The sequence below is a fragment of the Silene latifolia genome, chromosome Y (genome assembly GCF_048544455.1).
Source record: "Silene latifolia isolate original U9 population chromosome Y, ASM4854445v1, whole genome shotgun sequence".
Lineage (NCBI taxonomy): Eukaryota > Viridiplantae > Streptophyta > Magnoliopsida > Caryophyllales > Caryophyllaceae > Silene > Silene latifolia.
The window spans coordinates 47,300,680-47,322,476 of record NC_133538.1 but is presented as its reverse complement, the minus strand read 5'-3'; the positions used below and the strand labels follow the sequence as shown (position 1 = coordinate 47,322,476).

Genomic DNA, 21,797 nt, shown 5'->3' with positions numbered 1-21,797 from the left:
ATAGTCTCCTAAATCACGAGACGACATAATGCGCCTTTTACGTTTGTCAGTCCATGTAGGAGGTTATCAACGGAAATTATTCTGCCATTCCGATACGGGTTAGTGTGATTTAAAAACTATTTCAGACGTAAATTGTGTTCAATTTTGTATACTTCTATGTATTCTGTGTATTTTGATTATGTATATTTTTAATTGTAGTTTTCACTAACACTCAACAAAGCTCTAGAATATTCGCCAGAGGCCATCACCCAGTTGAGAAATATGTTGGCCAGTTATGTTGTTTCATTAGCGGAGTCCCAATATTTTGCTCATGCGTTTTGTACGTGTGTATATATAGAGCCGTTGTGTATTGGCTTCTTTTGTTTTTTTTTAGGAAGTTGTGTATTGGCTTTTGATCATCCTGTTTGTATTGTTTTTAAATTGGGTTTAATTGATCATGGGGTGTAATATTTTGATGCATGATTGAATTTTTGCAGTGCACAGCTGCTGGAATGCTATTTTTCAGCAGCTGCTGAAAAAATAGCATTTCAGCAGCCGCTTGAAATGCTGCTGAAAAAATATCATTTCAGCAGCTCCTAGAACAAGCTAAAACAATTTTTCAAATAAAAATAATTAAAAACGATAACGGTTAAGAACAACTCGTTGTAAGAAATTATTTGACAACGGTTTTATTTAGATAAATAACCGTTGACATATTTTCCCTCCCATTCAAAGCGCCAAAAATATAAGATAACGAATGATAACCGTTGACGAATTCAAAACTTTTACAACGGTTTATTTAAGCAGAACCGTTGTCAAAATTTCATCAACAAAAATAGATAACGGTTATATACCGTTGTCAATAGATAAATATAACAACGGTTTTGCATGCAATAAAGCCGTTGTTAAATTTTGACATTCAATTAAATAAAATAACTAAATAAACCGTTATCATATATAATGTTTAGCAACGGTTTTGGTACCACTAAACCGTTGTCAATAGTAAACTACGACAATGGATTTGAAACTGTTATTAAGATTTAATAACGATTTCTTAAAAGTATACCTGTTGCCATAAACATATTTAACAACAGTTTTATAATGGTTTTTGAGTTGTGACAACGGTATTATAGATTTGTTATTGATGTTATAAAACGGTCGCTTGTTTGTATAACCATGGTATATATTTAACAACCGTCGCTGCAATAACGGTTCCGTGTTTCTATTTAAAAACGGTAATTGAATTATCTAACCGTTATTGATGGATTTATTTGGCATAGTGATATGATCCTTAGATAGGGGTTCAGACTTCTTCTTGTCACATTTCCGACTATAGTGGTCAGCCATAAAGCATGGTTCATTTAAATGTGGAGCTCCCATTGTCTTATCTATGTTGAAGGCTATCTTCTCATCACCAACTTCAAGGGTTAGCATCCCATGCTTGACATCAATCACTTCTCCGGCGTTGTGTAGAAATGGCCTTTCCAAAATGAATGGTATATTAGAATCTTCCTCCATATCCACAATTACAAACTCCACCGGTATGAAGAATTTTCCAACTCTTATGGGCACGTCTTCCCAAACCCCGAGTGGCTTCTTTGTAGAGCGATCCGCCATTTGCAATGTCATGCTAGTACACTTTAACTCTCCCATTCCTTGCTTCTCACATACCGCGTATGGCATAACACTCAAGCTAGTACCTAAGTCACATAGCGCCTTGTTGATTTTAGTGTCACCAATGGTACATGGGATAGAAAAGCTTCCTGGATCTTTAAGCTTAGGTGGGGAGTTTCCTTGAATAATGGTACTATTTGTGCCGGTAAATGCTATAGTCTTCGACCCTCTAATGGACTTCTTCTTGGTAAGAATATCCTTCATGTAGTTTGCATAGGCCGGTACATGAGTAATTAGCTCCGTGAAAGGGATAAAAACCTCCATGTTTTTCACAATCTCCATGAATTTCCCAAGTTGCTCATCAAGCTTAGGCTTGGCTTGGTGACTTGGAAAGGGTAGTCTAATAACAATATATTCTCACTCAACCCCTTTGTTCTTTTCTTCACTCCTCTTCTTCATTGACTCACTTGTAGTAGATTCTACTACCTTGGTGTTTTTCCTCAAAGTTTTCGACTCCTTTCTTTCATCCAACACTCTATCTTACATCACATTTTTTGACTTAGCAATTTCCTCAACAACATCCTTTTCAATAGGCTTATTTGGTCTCTTATAGTGTGTATCACTCCTCAATTGAATGGTATTGATGGTTTTATGCTTTGTAGGGGGATTACCTATGGGAGGTAACTGTCCCTTTTGCTTATAGGAACTCAAAGAGGCCAATTGGGTCATTTGAGTTTCCAACATCTTGCTATGAGTAAGGATATTGTTGATAGTGATGTTCTTGGCTTGACAATCCTTTTGTATTTGAGAAAAGAATTCTTGTTGATTCTTTTGCATTTGCAAAAATGCTTTTTGAACATCAAAAGCTTGGTCATTGGATTGATTGTAAGAAGTTTGGCTTTGAAATTCTTTGTTTTGGTTATACAAGGGTCTTTAAGTGGAATTTCTCATTGGTGATAGGGTGTATAATGGTTGTGAGTTTTGAATGTTTTGACTCTTCTATGAGAAGTTTGGGTGGAATTTAGCGTTTTCATTATAAAAGTTGGAGTATGGCGTGCCACTCTTATATGCTTGAAAAGCATTCACTTGTTCGTTTTTACCCCTACACTCTTGTTGATCATGTCCCAAACACACTCCACTTGGGATGGAACTGGTCATTGCCATTGCATTGACTTGTTGAACCGGTGGTTTCTTAAAAGCTTCATTCATCTTAGCCATGGCCTTGTCAAACATCAAGTTTTTCGTATCTATGTGAGAGCATAATTGTACACCTAAGTCGGCACTCAACTGTGTGACGGAGTCCACTTCATGTCTTCTTCCCCTAGTGGCTTTTCTTGGCCTACTATATTTAGAGTTATGGACCGCCCTCTCTTCAATCTTGTCTCAAGTTTGGTTATCGTCCACTTCAGTAAACCTTCCATTGGACACCATATTAAGAACATTTCTTGAATATTCATACAACCCGTTCAAAAATTGTTGGACCAAAAACCACCCGGTTAGCCCATGATGAGGGTAAGAGCGACAATTAGCTTTGAATCGTTCCCAAGCCTCATATATAGAATCTTATTCTCTTTGCTTAAACCCGGTGATTTGTGCCCTTAGTATGTTGGTTTTCTCCGGTTGGTGAAACTTCTTGTAAAATGCTAGTGCTAACTTTTTCCCATGAATCAATGCCAAGAGTGGTCTTGTCTAGACTATTTAACCATTGCTTTGCGGCTCTGAACAAGAAAAAAGGAAACAACACCCATCGAATTTGGTCTTGAGTTATCTCCGTTTGAGGAATGGCTTCGCAATAGTCACAAAAAGTTTCCATGTGAAGATGTGGATCTTCTCTAGGCATTCCTTCGAATTGACTTCTCTCAACAAGTTATATGAAAGCGGAGTTTTCTATAGAGTTCCCGGTTAAGTGAGCGGGTGTTGGAGTACCATTAGGTAGGTCCTCCTCGATTGGTATGGAATGAGATGAGAATTTAGGCATAATTTGTCGATTTTGTGGTAGGTTTGAAACTGGGTTGTCCTCTCCTTATCTTGCAAAACAGTTGTCCTCTCCTTGTCTTGGATAATTACCATGTCCACAAGTCCTCCAATAGTCGAATTAGGGTCCTCCATTGTTGAAGTAGAAGCACCTCCAAAGGCTCTCCTTATACCTCTCAACGTTCTCTCGATTTCGGGATTAATTGGCAAGCGATTGCCTTGTAACCTCCTGGGTATGAAAAATATCAAATACTAGAAAACAATTAGAACCACCTTGGGGAATTGACTTCCCCAAGGTAAAGAAAGACACAACTAAAAAGCAATTAAAGCTAACAATTCAATAATTCACCGTCCCCGGCAACGGCGTCATTTTGATAGAGCTCGTCGTCAAAGCTATCAAACAATATTTTTATCTCAACAAACTAGTAAATCGAGTAAGTAGAGGTCGGATCCCAAAGGACAGTTCTTGAATAGGTATCTAATGCAAGTAGTTATGTCCTTGTGTCACAATTGGGTTTGAGTTGTAAGCTAAACTACTATAATGAAAATGAAAACAAATGAATAACAAGGCAGGTGAATAGAGAGGTAAACAAGTGATTAAAACAACTAGGGTGTCATGGGTTAAGAGGGAAAACATGGTATAATCACAATAATGAGTCATACAAACGATTATAGTTGTGTTAGAATCGATTTGATTTATGTCTTACAATTCCTACGGAGACTTAGGTCTCAGAGTTGAGTTGATTTATAGCTTACGACACCTACAACAACTTTGATCTCCCTATTTAACTATATGCATGGTCAAACAATCCTTGAGTTGATTTATGTCTTACAAGTCTTGTTGAAAAGATTAAAGAATCATCCTAGGTTGTTAATCAAGCATTCCATCAAACATAACAGATGCATAAGTTGAAAACACAACATACAATCATTCATATGAACTCATTAAGCATAGATCTAACACATGATTACTCCCCTAATCACCCACTAACCCTAGCTAGAATACTACTCACACATCGACATGGTAACCATGTCAATAATGGTGTCAAACATCTTAACAAGCATAAGTATGATAATTGATTAAAGCAATCAACAAAAGATTAAGTAAAGAATTAAGTAAAGAGTAAAGGAATTATACCAACATAAGATGAACACATGAAATGGATGAATAACAAAGAAATCATTGATTAATGATGATGAGTTGTTAATTCTCCTTTACCAAACCCAAGTAATCTTCAATTACCAAGCTAGATCTATGATAGTTTGAGCAATAATTAAGGAAAGCTTAAAATGTAATTAAGCTAATTAAAGTAGTCTAAAATAATATAAACTATGATAATCCTTCATCTACTAGTTCAAATTAGATGAGGTATTTATATTAAGTCAAGATATAAGGTTAACTAAGGGCTTAAATGACAATTAAGCCCTTTATAAAAGTCCTTTGCCATGCTAGAGCTAGGTCAGGTCGCACGACCTCCCATTTTTGAGGTCAAACCTATTAGCTGGCTCGTGCGAGTAGAGTATGAGCTCGCCCGAGCTCAAGTTAAGCTCGCTCGACCTTTGGTGAGCTTGCCCCAGCTCACTCCTATTTCTCTCTTGCTTTGGCTTAGCTGCCCCTTAGCTCGTGGGAGCTGGCCTGCACTCGTGGGGATTCCTCTCCATTGCCCGGAAACTTGCTTTATTGACTAAGGCCTTTAGTCTCGGTCTCCTCTTTGATGCATGGTCATTAGATGCAATCAATTTATCTCTATAATGCTCCAATTAAGCAAGCCTAGTGTTCTCCTCTTACCAAAGGCACCAAACCTCATAAATTTGCATAATAGGAAGCTAAAGACAAGAAACAATCCTAATAATCACATAATTAAAAGCATATAAATGAGGCTAGTTGATAGGATATTTCACACCTAACAATGATACCCTAAACTTGGCTAACAAATTAATGTAGTAAAGTAGGGGCGAACACAAGGAGACAGAAATTGCGTATTGAATTGCTATGAGTAGAATTCTAGGTCGGTTCGATTGTTTGTTTGGTTTGGTTTCATAAACTTGTAAATAAAATGATGTAAATTATTAATGATAAAGAAGTCTAGGGGAGTCGGATCACACATGCAAAAATGTAGATGTTCATGTTAAACTAAGAATAGATAATATCGTTAATTGTTTAGGTCTTATGACAACCACCTCTCGGCCTTATTGTCAACCATAGAACGGGTCCTAACGAGCGCTCGCTATGGCTAGGTCGGTCTACTAAAACATGCTTAGTCTAATTCATTTTCGTACCCCTCGACTTATAAAAGTGAATTAACAAATTAATCAAAGATAGTGATCAGTTACCAAAGATTAGCAAATAAAATAAGCATGTGATAGAAACTATTAAACAATATTATAGTATCCTAGTTTTAACAATTACAAATATTATTCATGCATGGCTTCCCTAATCCCTAGACAAAAAGGACTACTCACTCATGTTGGAAATTAAACTAATGACATGTGAATTAGTAAACATGATGATAATAGAAATATAACTAAATGAATAAAAGAGTCAGAATTATGCTAAATGATGAAAACATAAGAATTAGAAACAATATTCTATAAAATAAATAGATGATGGTAACATATGATTGGTAAAATAACTATGATGAAATGTAAATGGAAATTCTAGAATGAACTAAAATGATAATAGCTTGATAACGAATTGTAACAAACTACTAACAATATGTAAAATGCTAGTAACGATATTGAAAACTATATGATAAAGGAAATGACGAATGAATTAACGAAGTAAAGCTAGTAATGAAGTTACCGTAATAAGAGAAATAGAACTTGAACAAGAAGAACACAAGTGATCAATCCAAATAACTTGAATGGAAAGCTTGTATTATAAAGAACAAAATGCGTAAGTAAATTGTTTATAACAAAGGAAATGCTTAATGAAATATAAACTAATTCTGAAAACTAAGAGAATTTGTGTGCTTAAGAGTATGGAAATGGTATATAAGATGATCCCTAATGACGAATTCAGCACCCTTTATATAGGAATAAAGGGTGAAACGTAAAAGCCCTAGGAGAAGGTGACCCTGATCGGGTACACCCCACCCCGATCGGGGACGAAGGTCTCTCGGTCAATTGCTATTAATCCTTGATTAATTAGCATATGGTATCCTATGTTCCGTCATTAAGCTCCTTAATTCCTCGAGTTAGAGCATCATTTTGGAATCCTAAGCTTGCAAGTGCACTTGATCTTTTAGACTTTGTTTGGACTTCTTTTTTCATTTCGTCATTTGCATCAACCCATGTCACTTCCTTCATCCTCGGGATTTCTTAGCTCAGATTTCCCAAAACGCCCTTTCATTTGCATGATCTTGTTTCTTTTAGCCTCGTGAACTTTAGTGCTTGCAAAGTTGATGGGAAAAAGCTACCAAATACTTCATTTCCTACAAAATACAATGAATACAAGCAAAGACACTCAGAACACAGAATTAGCTCACAAATACACTAATACAAGTGCAACAATCAAATAAAACCGAGCTAAAATAGAGAGTAAAATCGTATATAAATTAGACGCATCACTAGTTAGGGGACCAAATATGCTTAAATATGTGTCACATCAAGCATACATGCATATCATAACAATTCAAAATATGTACCTCCCGTGACATTCTGAAACTTTGAAATCGAGGACAGGTGTTCGACCCGAAACATAAACATTTGAAAAGAAATTTGTTACTAACCCGATCTTTGAATATCATTTGAAATGGTTTATCTAACCGGCAACATTTGGAATGGAGCTACCAACATTTCGAAAACATTTTGCAAAAAAAGTTTTTGAAATTCCACATTTTCACATTTCGATGGGTAGACACGACTCGAGCTTCCGACTCGGACATCTGACCCCTAAACAAACATTTGTAGGGCATAGCCCGCTACATACAAACAAAAAAGGAGATAAAATACCTAAGTGATCCAAAAATCGACTTGCTCAGGATAGAAATGTAGACGGGCCATTCTGACATGGAATATGACAACATAACCCAGAAAACATTGGCCATTCCGGCACACAAAATATTAGCAAAGTCTGCAAACACATTCGAAATTTGAGGCGGGAAGTCCGAAAATTTGAAACAAATTGGATCGTCGACCGGGAACTCTTAACTTTCGAAACAAACTGCGTCACCGACCCGAACACTTAAAAAGTAATGGAACGTCGATTCAAGGCTGTGGACATTCGGGAAAAAAAAATCGAATTTTTCGCAAAACTAACAAATCGTCAACCCTTAACTGGATCTTTGATCTCAATTTTTAAATATAAATGGATTATCGATCCGGGACTTCCAAATGGATCGTCGATCCCAAAATCTTCAAATGGATCATCGATCCGGAACTTTCAAATGGCATTGGATCTTGATCCCGACTTTTCAAATGGAATTGGATCTTCGATCCCAGTTTTTCAAATAGAAATGAGTCATCGATCCAGACTTTTTCAAATGGGATTGGATCTTCGATCCTATCTCTTTCAAATTGAATGGATCTTGGATTCGAATTTTCAGATAGAAATTGATCTTCGATCTGAATTTTCAAATAGACATGGATCTTCCATCCGAATTTTCAAATAGACATGGATCTTCGATCCCAAATTTTCAAATAAACATGGATCTTCAATCTCGATTTATCAAATAGATTGTAATCTTCGACCTGACTTTTTATATTGAAATTGATATTCGATCCGGATTTTTCAAGTGGCTTGGACCTTCGACACCAATTTTCAACTAGAAGTGGATCTTTGATCCGGAATTTCTATATAGAAGTTGATCTTCGATCTAGAATATTCAAATAGAAATGGATCTTTGATCCTGACTTTTCAAATGGATCAGCGATCCAAAATTTTGAATTTCTGTCGAAACAAATTCTTTGGACACGTGTTGAACTGCTGTAAAAAAAAATTGAACTGGAAAAACTTTTTTAACTTCAGTCAAAATTGAAATTTGAATTGGACATTTCGATAATGGCGGGTGTTCATGCTGTGCCATTGATGCGATCCCGCTAAGTGTTCACAAATTAAGATGTGGTCGTTGGTCACGGTCGAATCAAAACACAATTTATAGCTCCACAAACAACTCTACAATTAGTAAAGAGGCAAGTAAAGGTCGGATCCCAAGGGACGGGAGTTGAAATGAGATTTCTATTGTAACTAGTGGTGTCTAAGGGGTGTCACAAATTGGGTTGATGTAGAAGGTTACTAAACTAAAATAGCAATGAAAATAAACAAGCAAGATGAATTAAAGGGGTGTAAACAATTGATTAAAGGCACTAGGGTGTCATGGGATCATAGGGGAATCATGGGATATGATCATACAAACATGTTCTCAAATTATAAGCAAGCAATTATTGTTGTGATGGATTGAGTTGGGTTATATCTTACAATCCTAGGAAAGTTTGGGTCCCGGAGCCGAATCGATTAGATTGTACAACGCCTACAAGTCGACTTAATCTTCCCTACTCAACAACATGCATGGTCTAATGAGACTCGAGTTGGGTTATATCTTACAAGTCTCATTGAAAAGATAGGAGATGATAGTAAATGCAAGGATTCATAGGCTTAGCATTTCATCAAATATAACATGTGCATGAGTTGAGATCAAAACAAGCAAGCAAATAAAACATGAAAGCATATTAATTTAAGCATGAATCATTCCCCATGTTGGTTTCCCCTAATCACCCATTAACCCTAGCTAAGAGACTACTCACTCATTATCATGTTGATCATGCTAGCAAGGTTGTCAATCATACCAACAATATGAAACATGATGAATAAATGAAACTAATTAACAATAATTAAAAAAAGAGATTAATAGATTATACCTACTAATGATTCCAATAACACAGCAAGAATAATAGAAGTACTTGAATGCTTGATTGAGAGGTTGTCAATCTCCCAACAATAACCCAAATAATCTTCAATTACCCAAAATAAAGGATGAACAAAAGAGAGATTAAAGAACTAAAACTTGGATTAAAACTTGATTAAAACTTGATTACAATATTAAAGAGAGATTTGATTGATATTAACTACACTAATTATTGATAAGAAGAACATGCTCCTCTAATTAGACTAATGGGGTATTTATAGTGGAAATTAGGGAGGATGCATTAGGGTTAACTAAGGGCTAAACTAGTAATTACACTTTTTAAGTTGAGCAAGGAGGAGCCGGTATTTTCTGAGAGAAGGGCTTCTTTCTTCGTAGCTTGGAGAAGACAATCCGTCTTTGTGCTAGAATCCAAAGCGAGAATAGGGTCGGGACGGGCGGATTTCGGCGTTGGAATCCGAGCGGATTGAGGGGAATCCGGGCGGATTGTGGAGGGGGAATCCGAGCGGATTGTGGCAAAGCCGCTCGGATTGTCTTCTTCTTGGGACGGACGGATTGGTGACAATCCACTCGGATTGTCGTCCAGCAACAAATCTTCTTCTTTTCTTCCCTTTTCTTCATAAATTCCTTGGGGATTTCCTTGGGGACTCAAGGATCCTTTCTCAACATTGCTCTTCTACTATGATATGTACAAAGGCCTTCTAATCTTGTCTCTCCTTGATGCTTGGTCATTGAATTCGATCAATTTAGTCTCGTTTTGCCATGAAAATGCAAGATTCTTACTCCTTTCCTACCAAGGGATCAAAATCTCAAAGAATATGCAAAACAAAGAACTAAAGATAAGAAATGACCCAAATAAGCACTAAAAAGCATGGGAACAAAGCTAATTCGGGGGCTAAATATGCGCCAACTATGGTCACATCAAATATCCCCAAACCGAACCTTTGCTCGTCCCGAGTAAAGAGGTGACAAAGACTAGGACCAATACTAACCTATCCTAATAATATAGCCGATATGAGACAATTAGCGGGTCTCACTCCGCCCCTTCAACTCACAACAAGACAACCATGAGGTAGGATGCCTTCTTGCAAGGCAAGGCGGGTCTTGCCAAAATGGCGACACATCCAAACTTTAAGCACACAAAAACACATAATGGATGCATCTACAAAAAGAATAGCCACTCCCTCATCAAGTGGCGGAGGCACTAAAGAGGAACAAATTTAAGAGCATGTAATCCTTCACAAATACTAGTTCAACAAATTACTAAGTCTAAGAGGATGGCACTAAATCACCTCCAAATGGTGTTAAACTAGACTACTTTCGTCCTCAATTTCCAAATGCTTTCGTCAAGAGCGATCGGATGGTGGTGGAATGATGATCCCTATGATGCTAGTAGCATATGACATGACAAGTCTCGAATTCTCTACAAAAGTAAAGGTCATGGATCGTCCCAAGCTCGACCAAGTGGCTTGACAAAAGGCTTTTTGGGAATGAAATGCTCAAATCTTTATTCACAACGGGTGGATATGACTAGTATTCAAAATTGTCCTCATTTCACTTTCACATTTCAAAAATTTAAGATGGGGTTTGTCCCTTCCGGGCTAGTGTCCTTTGCTTTCGCCAATCGCTTATTAGGCAACCGGTTAACCTCTAGACAATAGCTTTTCGGGGTGATAGTCGCTCTGTCTCTGGGCGGCCGAATTCACAACCGTATGGGGGCCCAATTCAATGGATCCCACACCAAAGCACATCGAAGTGGTACGCCTCCATCAAAACAACTTAACTTTCTCAACTTTCAACAATTCATAACATTTGAGGTTTCCATGGCATTACATTACTTCCACATGACAAAATTTCTTTGAAATGAGCACTTCAAGCTTATTGATAGAAAATATTTTTGGGTTGCCTTACCACAAGGTCAAACAAGGTCACCTAGACAAGTTAACCAAGTCCACATCGCATCACGGGGTTGGATAGGTGACTCACATGCAAACCCTTGACTAGGCCTTGGGTCATGGGTCAAAAGACACTAGTATGACACTATCTAGGGTGTTTTACAACCATTCTAGTAGGCAAAGTCTTAAGTTGAACAAGTATTTATAATGGCTTAGTTGCTCTTATCAAAGTTCCTAAATAGGCATTTTTCAAAACATTTCTAACATGCAACTACATGCCATGATACAACTAATATAAACATCCTAATGCAAGTGATTCTATCAACTAATATGACATATAAACTAAGTGCAAGTCCTAAATTCACATTGTTATACCGCATCAATCAAAATAAAGCCACATAGTCATTAACATAAAGAGGAAAAAGGAGATTGGAAACATCATACCATGCGGTCTTCAATATCCTCATGTCTCGGATGTGGCGTAGTCAATCAATCTGAACAAGGATAGAACAAACACAATATATACAAGACAATATATAAAAGACTACAAAAGGAAATAAACATGTTTTTGGGTTTTCAATTTTCAAATTTTTATGATTTTTGAAATTTTTCAATTTTTTTGGATTTTTGAATAAGAGTTAAATGTTAGAATTCCCATCCCCACACTAATATGGGCATTGTCCTCAATGGCCAAAATGATGGAAATTATGCAAAGATGATGCATGATTTCTATGCTAAATGCAATCTATACTAAGCTACACTACATGATGCATGGTTTTTGTTATGACGGAGAGGATAATTTAGATTACCTCCCGTTGTGTATGCATTAACTTCCCCAAACCGAGTGAGACACTATTTCTAATGTCCAAGGATGGGTGTAGTTCATGCACACACTATGCTATGCATGAAACTAATTTGTCATTTTGGATTTTGAAAATGGGAACAATAGAATGAGAACACCTCAATGGTACCGAGGTGTGAGTCCTCTAATGGGGCTAGGACTACTCCAACAATGATCAAAATGAAATAAAATACAAAGATACAAGACACAAACTTCTTTTCATGAAAAATAAAGATAAAGAGGAGAGATGAGAAAACTTCACTTGAACTTAGGTGGGTGCTCTTGCTTGCTCCACCTAGTGATGAAGTAGTCTCCTAGACATCGGCATCATCTCCCTCTATATCGCTATCCCAAATATCCTTTGAAGCATCACTTAAACTTGGATCCATGAATTCGTCTTCCTCACTCTCAAGCTTCACCGTGTCACCTCCACAAGAATTGCCACTCTCCTCCCCTTGTCTACCGTTCGCCCCTTCATTAGCCTTCTCCGAGTTGGGGAAGAGCAATTCCATTTGAGCCCATGAGGGGAAAGCTCCTTCCTCACTAATCCGTCCTTTTTGAGCCATCTCATGGTATTGGGGGTAAAGAGCATAGTAAGTGTCCACGGAGGTCTCATATTGACGGTAGTGTAGATCTTGTAAGATGGTTATATGGTTGGTAGGGAAAGGGGTAGGGAGGCACTTTTATCTTCTCATTTTGGGTTTGTTGTTCTTGTTGTTGCGGTGGTGGGTTTTGAGGTGGTGGAGTTTGCCTTGTTTGACTTGGGATGAGGTAGGAGGGCATTGGGGACAAGCTTCCTCTTCTTGGGGAGATCCGTGGTAGATCGGTTATTGGGAGATAGATCGGATCGCTCCCTTTTGTCAACCACTTTATCCGCTTATCGACCCCCTCAAGGGTTATCCAATGGTGTTGGACGACAAGGAGATCTTCATTAATTCTCGTGCTCCCCGTAAGTGGAGTGTACTCATTGTTCTCATTGAACCTTGGGTTGAAGTGCTTTGCAAGTCGAGTTATGAGTCCTTCATTCACTATGTGCTTCATTCCATCATCATCCCCATTTCTAAACTTTGCCCATTTCTCTAGCAAAACTAGAGGTGCATTGAAGTGATACCCATCTCTCCCTTGAATGTTGAGGTATGATTCCATAAACACAAGGTCCAATTGGTTCACGATGGCCGGATCTCGGCGGACGAAGAGAGTACCCGAAAGAAATCGATATGTAAGCCTCAAGATCGGGTTTTGGATGTGAAAAGCAAGACACTCCTTGGTAAGAATGAAATCCCGGCCCGTCATGGCCCTCCATAAAGGTGCAACATTATACTTTTTGGGTTTTGATGTTCGGGTAGGCGAAACATCAAGTCCGAACACATTGGCGAACTCTACAAGGGTCATCATCCTAGAAACATTCTCCAACCTAAACTCTATGCATATCACTTTGTTCACGGTTGTAATCTTCAAAAAGCTTAAGAATTCTAGCACAAGGGACCGATAGGTTGGTTCATACATGCGAAAAAGGGTTGAAAGACCAAAAACCTCAAAGAGGGCTTCCACTTGGTGAAAAATCCCAAGCTTTCTTAAGGTAGCATGACATAGAAATTTAGTGGGAAGAATATTCTTACTTAGGAGTCGGTGGAAGACTAATCTCTGCACATCATCGAGGAATTCCACATTTGAGAAATCATCGAGCCTTGTGAGGTCTACAATCTCTACTTGTTCCCTTCTAATGGTGTTGAGATGGGAGGTAGAGGAACTTCCCACCATCCTTGGTCTTCTTGCACTCCGAAAAGAGGATCTCCTTGGTGCCATTCTTGCTTCTTTTGTTGGGTTCTTTTGATTTGAGGATTGCTAAGGATGTTCCTTGTTGATTGAGTGTTGGAAACCCTAGAAAATTGGGGATTTTTGATTTTGTGGGTAAAGAGAGTGATTTGGATATGTATGGGAGTCATAAGGAGGTGGGTTTTATAGGGTAAGTGGAAGGAATAGTGATGTGTCATTGTATGTGTGGTGGGGGTATTTTAATTAGGAAAATGTCGGGTCAAGACACCGTGAGAAGACGAGCAGATTCAAGGTGAAGACGCTCGGATTCTTGCTCCACGGGACGGGCGTATTCTTGACAATCCGCTCGGATTCTGCCACAGAGAAAATTCCCAAAATTTTGACGCCTCAAGACGGGCGTCCCGAGCATAAGACGCTTGGATTCTTTTAAGATGGGACGGGCGTCTTCTTGAGAAGACGGGCGGATTCCAGTACAGAGATTTTCTTTGAAATGCACAGGTAGAAAGATGGGCGTCTTTCTTCAAATCCGGCCGGATTCCTCAAGACGGGCGGATTCTTCACAGGACGCTCGGATTCGACCTCAGTCCAGAAATCTTGAATTTCTCAGCGTAGCTGGACGGACGGTTTTTCCACTAAACACCCGGATTCCAGCAAGACGGCCGGATTCCAGGGAATCCGCACGGATTCAGGCTGCGAGTTTCGACTTCTTCTCCCTTCTTAGATGCGTCCCCACACTTGAGAATTTGTTCCTTCCTTCATTCAAAATTCATTAGTAACCCTCCCTTACTTACGCTCATGAAAAGAGTTCATGCTATTATTAAAACGAATGCAATAAATACAAGTTAGAGGGTTAGTATATTTACAAGTGGTGGTTTAGGGAGGACTCCACCAAACTCTCCCTTAGATGGTCCTTTCAAGGGGGAGGAGGCCCGAGGTAGGTAGCCTCGACCTCTCCAACAAACGCTCCTTCATAGTATGGCTTCAACCTTTGACCATTCACTTTGAATTTGCTTCCATCTTCCGCCTTGAGCTCGAAATCTCCATATTTCCCAACTTCGGTTATCACATAGGGACCCATCCATCTAGAGTTCAACTTTCCCGGAAAGAGTCGGTAGCGGGAATTGAATAGAAGGACTTTGTCTCCCTTGTGCAAGGCCTTTTGTCTAATTCTTTTGTCATGAAGCAATTTTGTTCTTTCTTTGTAAATCTTTGCATTCTCATAGGATTGTAGTCGGAATTCTTCCAACTCTTGGATTTGAATCATCCTTCTTTGACCGCTCAATTTGAGATCAAGATTAAGTGCTCGGATTGCCCAATAAGCTTTGTACTCCAATTCGATTGGAAAATGACATGCTTTTCCATAGACAAGCTTGTAGGGGGAGGCTCCTATGGGAGTCTTATAGGCCGTCCTATAAGCCCAAAGAGCATCATCAAGCTTTGTGCTCCAATCTTTCCGAGTCTTGTTCACAACTTTTTCAAGGATTTGCTTGATCTCTCTATTTGAAATTTCCACTTGACCGCTTGTTTGAGGATGATATCCTAAGCCGGTTCGATGTTGAACACCATATTTAGTCAAAAGGGATGCAAGCTTCTTCTCATGGAAATGTGTTCCTCCATCACTAATGATTGCTCTAGGAACTCCAAATCTTGGAAAAATTATCTTCTTGAAAAGCTTGGTGACCGTTTTTGCATCATCATTTGGGGTGGCAATTGCCTCCACCCACTTTGAAACATAATCGACGGCCACAAGGATGTACTTATTCCCATGGGATGTCACAAAGGGCCCTTGGTAGTCAATTCCCCAAACATCGAAGATCTCTACCTCTAGAATGCCCCTTTGTGGCATTTCGTTCCTCCAAGATATATTCCCCGTTCTTTGACAAGCATCGCAATGAATGATGAATTCTCTTATATCTTGGAACATTGTAGGCCAATAGAAGCCTGATTGGAGAATTTTTGCAACGGTTCTCCTTGCTCCATGGTGCCCACCGTAGGGTGATGAATGACACCCTTCCAAGATTCCTTGGATTTCCCATTGAGGGATGCATCTCCGGTAGAGCCCATCGCTACACTCCTTGTAGAGGTTAGGGTTATCCCAAAAGTACCTCTTCACTTCGAATAGGAATCTCTTTCTTTGGTTGTGGTTCAAATTTAGAGGGAGCACTTTTCCAACAATATAATTGGCATAATAGGCAAACCATGGGGTGATGTGCCTTTCAAGTTGTCTTTGACTAGCCATCAAAATATCGTCAGGAAATGAGTCATTGATCGGGGTTTCTCCATTTTCATCATGAAACCGGATCCTTGACAAGTGATCCGCCACTACATTCTCGGCTCCTTTCTTGTCTCTTATTTCCAAGTCAAATTCTTGAAGAAGCAAAATCCATCTCAACAATCTTGGTTTTGCCTCCTTCTTTATCAAGAGATGTCGGAGAGCACGATGATCCGAAAATACAATCACCTTGGATCCAAGCAAGTAGGAACGGAATTTATCCAAAGCATATACAATGGCAAGAAGCTCCTTTTCGGTTGTATCATAATTCACTTGGGAGGGGTCGAGGGTCTTGCTTATGTAATAGATGGCATGAAGAGCTCTCCCTACCCGTTGACCAAGAACCGCTCCAACGGCGTAGTTGCTAGCGTCACACATAATCTCGAAGGGTAACTCCCAATTCGGGGGTTGAATGATTGGTGCCGAGATTAATGCTTCTTTGATTCTATTAAAAGCTTCAACACACTCACAAGAATTGGAATTGGGCATCTTTGAGCAAAAGTTGAGTGAGGGGTTTTGCTATTTTCGAAAAATCTTTTATGAAACGACGATAAAAACCTGCGTGACCGAGAAAACTTCTCACCCCTCTAACATTCACGGGAGGTGGGAGTTTCTCTATCACCTCAACTTTAGCTTTATCGACCTCGATGCCCTTTTCCGAAATCAAATGACCCAAGATAATTCCTTCATTGACCATGAAGTGACACTTTTCCCAATTTAAAACAAGGCTAACATCTTCACACTTTTGCAATACAAGAGAAAGATTATGCAAACATGAGTCAAAGTCCTTTCCATAAACACTAAAATCATCCATAAAAACTTCCATTATGGTCTCTAAGTAATCGGAGAAGACACTCATCATGCATCTTTGGAAAGTGGCGGGGCATTACATAATCCAAAAGGCATCCTCCTATATGCAAAAGTGCCATAAGGGCATGTGAAGGTGGTCTTATGTTGGTCATCCGGGTGTATAGGGATTTGGAAGAATCCCGAATACCCGTCAAGGTAACAAAAGAATTTGTTGGAGGCTAACCTCTCAAGCATTTGGTCAATGAATGGTAAGGGAAGTGATCTTTTCTTGTTGCGGAGTTTAATTTCCGGTAGTCAATGCACATACGCCAACCGGTGATCATTCTTGTGGGTATTAATTCATTCTTTTCATTTGTCACTACCGTGGTACCTCCTTTCTTAGGTACCACTTGGACGGGGCTAACCCACAAAGAATCCGATATGGGATATATGATTCCCGCATCAAGTAATTTCATGACTTCTCCTTTGACAACTTCTTGCATGTGGGGGTTCAATCTTCTTTGGGGTTGAATGGTAGGTCTATGGTCTTCCTCTAGATGAATTCTATGCATGCAAAAGTCGGGACTTATCCCCTTAAGGTCATCTAGACTATAACCTATAGCCTTCTCATGTTGTTTCAACACATCAAGCAATTTTTCCAATTGGTCATCATCAAGTCTATCATTAACAATCACGGGTTTGGTCTTTGATTCATCAAGGTAAGCATATTTCAAATTTGGGGGATGGGGTTTGAAAGTAGGAGTTTGTACCTTACTTTCTTCTTTTGGAGTTTCATTGAGAATTTGCTCCATCTCCATTAAACATTCCATTCTCATAGCATACTCAACTTCACTTTCATCAACCTCATCATATTCAAATCCCTTGATGGGTTCCTCTTGCTCTTGAGTTTGTAAAATATCCTCTAGGATGGATTGCTCATCCTCTATAAGTTGACATGCTTCTACTAGAATATTATGCACCAATTCGGATTGTGCACGAGTAAGTTCCTTGTTAGCAAGAGCGGCCTTAAAGAGATCCACCTCCAACTCCAAATACATGCTCTTAGCCTCACTTGCTTCTAAGGCTTCTAATGCTTGCATGGGATCCTTGAAGTAAGGGATACTCAAATGGTCCTCTACAAAACAGTCTATGAAATCCATCTCGCAAAATATCAAACAACTCGAAAAATGATTAGAACAAACCTTGAGGAGTTTTACTTCCTCAAGGCGAAGAAAGACACAACTAATAACAATAAAAAGAAATCTAAATCAAACAAACACCGTCCCCGGCAACGGCGCCATTTTTGATGCGATCCCGCTAAGTGTTCACAAATTAAGATGTGGTCGTTGGTCACGGTCGAATCAAAACACAATTTATAGCTCCACAAACAACTCTACAATTAGTAAAGAGGCAAGTAAAGGTCGGATCCCAAGGGACGGGAGTTGAAATGAGATTTCTATTGTAACTAGTGGTGTCTAAGGGGTGTCACAAATTGGGTTGATGTAGAAGGTTACTAAACTAAAATAGCAATGAAAATAAACAAGCAAGATGAATTAAAGGGGTGTAAACAATTGATTAAAGGCACTAGGGTGTCATGGGATCATAGGGGAATCATGGGATATGATCATACAAACATGTTCTCAAATTATAAGCAAGCAATTATTGTTGTGATGGATTGAGTTGGGTTATATCTTACAATCCTAGGAAAGTTTGGGTCCCGGAGCCGAATCGATTAGATTGTACAACGCCTACAAGTCGACTTAATCTTCCCTACTCAACAACATGCATGGTCTAATGAGACTCGAGTTGGGTTATATCTTACAAGTCTCATTGAAAAGATAGGAGATGATAGTAAATGCAAGGATTCATAGGCTTAGCATTTCATCAAATATAACATGTGCATGAGTTGAGATCAAAACAAGCAAGCAAATAAAACATGAAAGCATATTAATTTAAGCATGAATCATTCCCCATGTTGGTTTCCCCTAATCACCCATTAACCCTAGCTAAGAGACTACTCACTCATTATCATGTTGATCATGCTAGCAAGGTTGTCAATCATACCAACAATATGAAACATGATGAATAAATGAAAGTAATTAACAATAATTAAAAAAGGGATTAAGAGATTATACCTACTAATGATTCCAATAACAAAGCAAGAATAATAGAAGTACTTGAATGCTTGATTGAGAGGTTGTCAATCTCCCAACAATAACCCAAATAATCTTCAATTACCCAAAATAAAGGATGAACAAAAGAGAGATTAAAGAACTAAAACTTGGATTAAAACTTGATTAATACTTGATTACAATATTAAAGAGAGATTTGATTGATATTAACTACACTAATTATTGATAAGAAGAACATGCTCCTCTAATTAGACTAATGGGGTATTTATAGTGGAAATTAGGGAGGATGCATTAGGGTTAACTAAGGGCTAAACTAGTAATTACACTTTTTAAGTTGAGCAAGGAGGAGCCGGTATTTTCTGAGAGAAGGGCTTCTTTCTTCGTAGCTTGGAGAAGACAATCCGTGCTGTGCTAGAATCCGGGCGGAATAGGGTCGGGACGGGCGGATTCTGGCGTTGGAATCCGAGCGGATTGAGGGGAATCCGGGCGGATTGTGGAGGGGGAATCCGAGCGGATTGTAAAGCCGCTCGGATTGTGCTGCTGCGGGACGGACGGATTGGTGACAATCCGCTCGGATTGTCAGTCAGCAACAAATCTTCTTCTTTTCTTCCCTTTTCTTCGTAAATTCCTTGGGGATTTCCTTGGGGACTCAAGGATCCTTTCTCAACATTGCTCTTCTACTATGATATGTACAAAGGCCTTCTAATCTTGCCTCTCCTTGATGCTTGGTCATTGAATTCGATCAATTTAGTCTCGTTTTGCCATGAAAATGCAAGATTCTTACTCCTTTCCTACCAAGGGATCAAAATCTCAAAGAATATGCAAAACAAAGAACTAAAGATAAGAAATGACCCAAATAAGCACTAAAAAGCATGGGAACAAGGCTAATTCGGGGGCTAAATATGCGCCAATTATGGTCACATCAGCCATGCATTTTAAAAATGACTCGAGTGTGACTCTGAATGCGACTCAAATGTGACATGACTGACACGTGGCTTCAACTAGACATGGGTAGAAGGTATCACAATCTTCTTAATCAAAGTCTTTATGGAAAACATGGACCAACTATCAATTTAAACATCTTCGGCAACACTCAGAAAAAGGTCATTCTGAGACTTGACAACTATTCATCGCGAATCTACATCTTCATCTTAGCCTGAATCGAGTTCTCAGACTGACTCAAATAAAGGTGGCTTCATTTGCTTGGCTAAGACCCGTATAAAACCAACAAGATGAATGGTGGATGGGTTGAATCATATTTCTGAAGGACAGCCTACGTATTCGCGCGGAGCGAAGTCAAACCTGACCTAGTTCGGATAAAAGTGCATAAACGTGATAGTTTTATATACCTCTTATTAGACTCCTCTAATAGTGAACTAATTAACTTCTTAATTATTTATTCTTTAGATCTAGTGCATGCATAACAAAATAAAAGATTTATAAGAAAACAATGTCCCTTACATTGTAAATTTCGGATTTATGGGCACAAGTAATGTCTCCTACCTTCACTTGTTCTTGAGCTATGATGAGTACTAGGATGATCCTCCAAAGACTTCAAGTATAGAAGTCACTCCTCTTGATTGCACCCAAGATTATCCCTTATCACTACCAAATAATATGTGCTAGATATTTGTTTAGTAGTTTACCTTAAAATTGATTACTAATACTCATATATTACTCTAATAATATTAGTAATGTTATTGAACAATTTGAATCAAAATTTTCAAGTTTTGGTGGAGAATAAATGAATATGTGCGAGAGTTTTGCTTGTGAAGCATCTTATGAGAGAATGAGTGAAAAAGAACAAAACAAAAATGTTCTCTCCTTCATGTGTGGTCCGGCCACTAATGCTCTTTTAAGAGCAATTTTTCTTCTCAAAAAATCTCATGCAAATGCTTTATTGATAGTGTCATATATGGTAGAGGTAACATTACAAGTGTAGTTGGTGTCATAAGTTTTTAAGACAGATTAGAAGATTTAGGACAAGTGTCCCATCTCTTCCAAAACTGGTGCCATTGTAACACCCCCATACTCCAAGTGCCTTACCAGGACCAGTCAGGTATGAAGACATTACCATCTCAGTTACCCGAGTCAATGATAATCAAATAACAATGAAGAAACAACGTTTATTATAAATACTTAGCGAAGAGTTACAAATCTCAAAACCAAACCAAAAGTACGATACATCTTCTCAAACTGACTGTTCTAACTGAAATGTAAATACTAATAAGCTACAGCGGAAGACTCCTATCATCATGTCGTGGCATCCCTACCTATCCCAAAGAGTACTCATCTCAATACTGCTCAATATCTCGCTCACCATCCCCGAATGGATCACCGCAGTTTACAAAACAACACCGGTCGAGTACTAATCACACAATTCAATATATACTAACAATAAGATAAACAAGACAGCTTACTGTCACACACACACATCCACGCCAAATCCAATCATCTCGATCACTGACTGTCCACTGGACCCGCCCTGCCAGTGGGGGACCGCAGCCGTACCCACCAAATCCCCGCTCCACATAGTGAGCGATAACCCTGTCCATTAATGTGCACATCCCTTCTGTGGCGGGTTCCACATGAAGCGAAACTAGGGCGTGAAGCCACTCCCGCAAGTGACCCCACTCGGCCCGAGGCCACGCCTCGCTAACC

At 38.9% G+C, this 21,797-nt stretch overlaps 1 protein-coding gene and 1 non-coding gene across 2 annotated transcripts; one reads left to right on the top strand and one right to left on the bottom strand.

Annotated features, from left to right (window-relative positions):
• Positions 1–1,227: 1,227 nt before the first annotated feature.
• LOC141627993 (uncharacterized) lies at positions 1,228–1,935 on the bottom strand. The gene has a single exon (XM_074441188.1). The coding sequence runs from the start codon at positions 1,933–1,935 to the stop codon at positions 1,228–1,230; it is 708 nt and encodes a 235-aa protein (XP_074297289.1).
• Positions 1,936–3,091: 1,156 nt separating this feature from the next.
• Positions 3,092–3,198, top strand: LOC141635876 (small nucleolar RNA R71). Its single transcript, XR_012540531.1, has one exon. It is a non-coding gene; the product is annotated as a small nucleolar RNA R71 (small nucleolar RNA).
• Positions 3,199–21,797: the final 18,599 nt, after the last annotated feature.

Excerpts from the sequence above, each read along its gene's own strand:
- LOC141627993 (XM_074441188.1), bottom strand. The coding sequence starts at position 1,935 with ATGGAGATTGTGAAAAACATGGAGGTTTTTATCCCTTTCACGGAGCTA.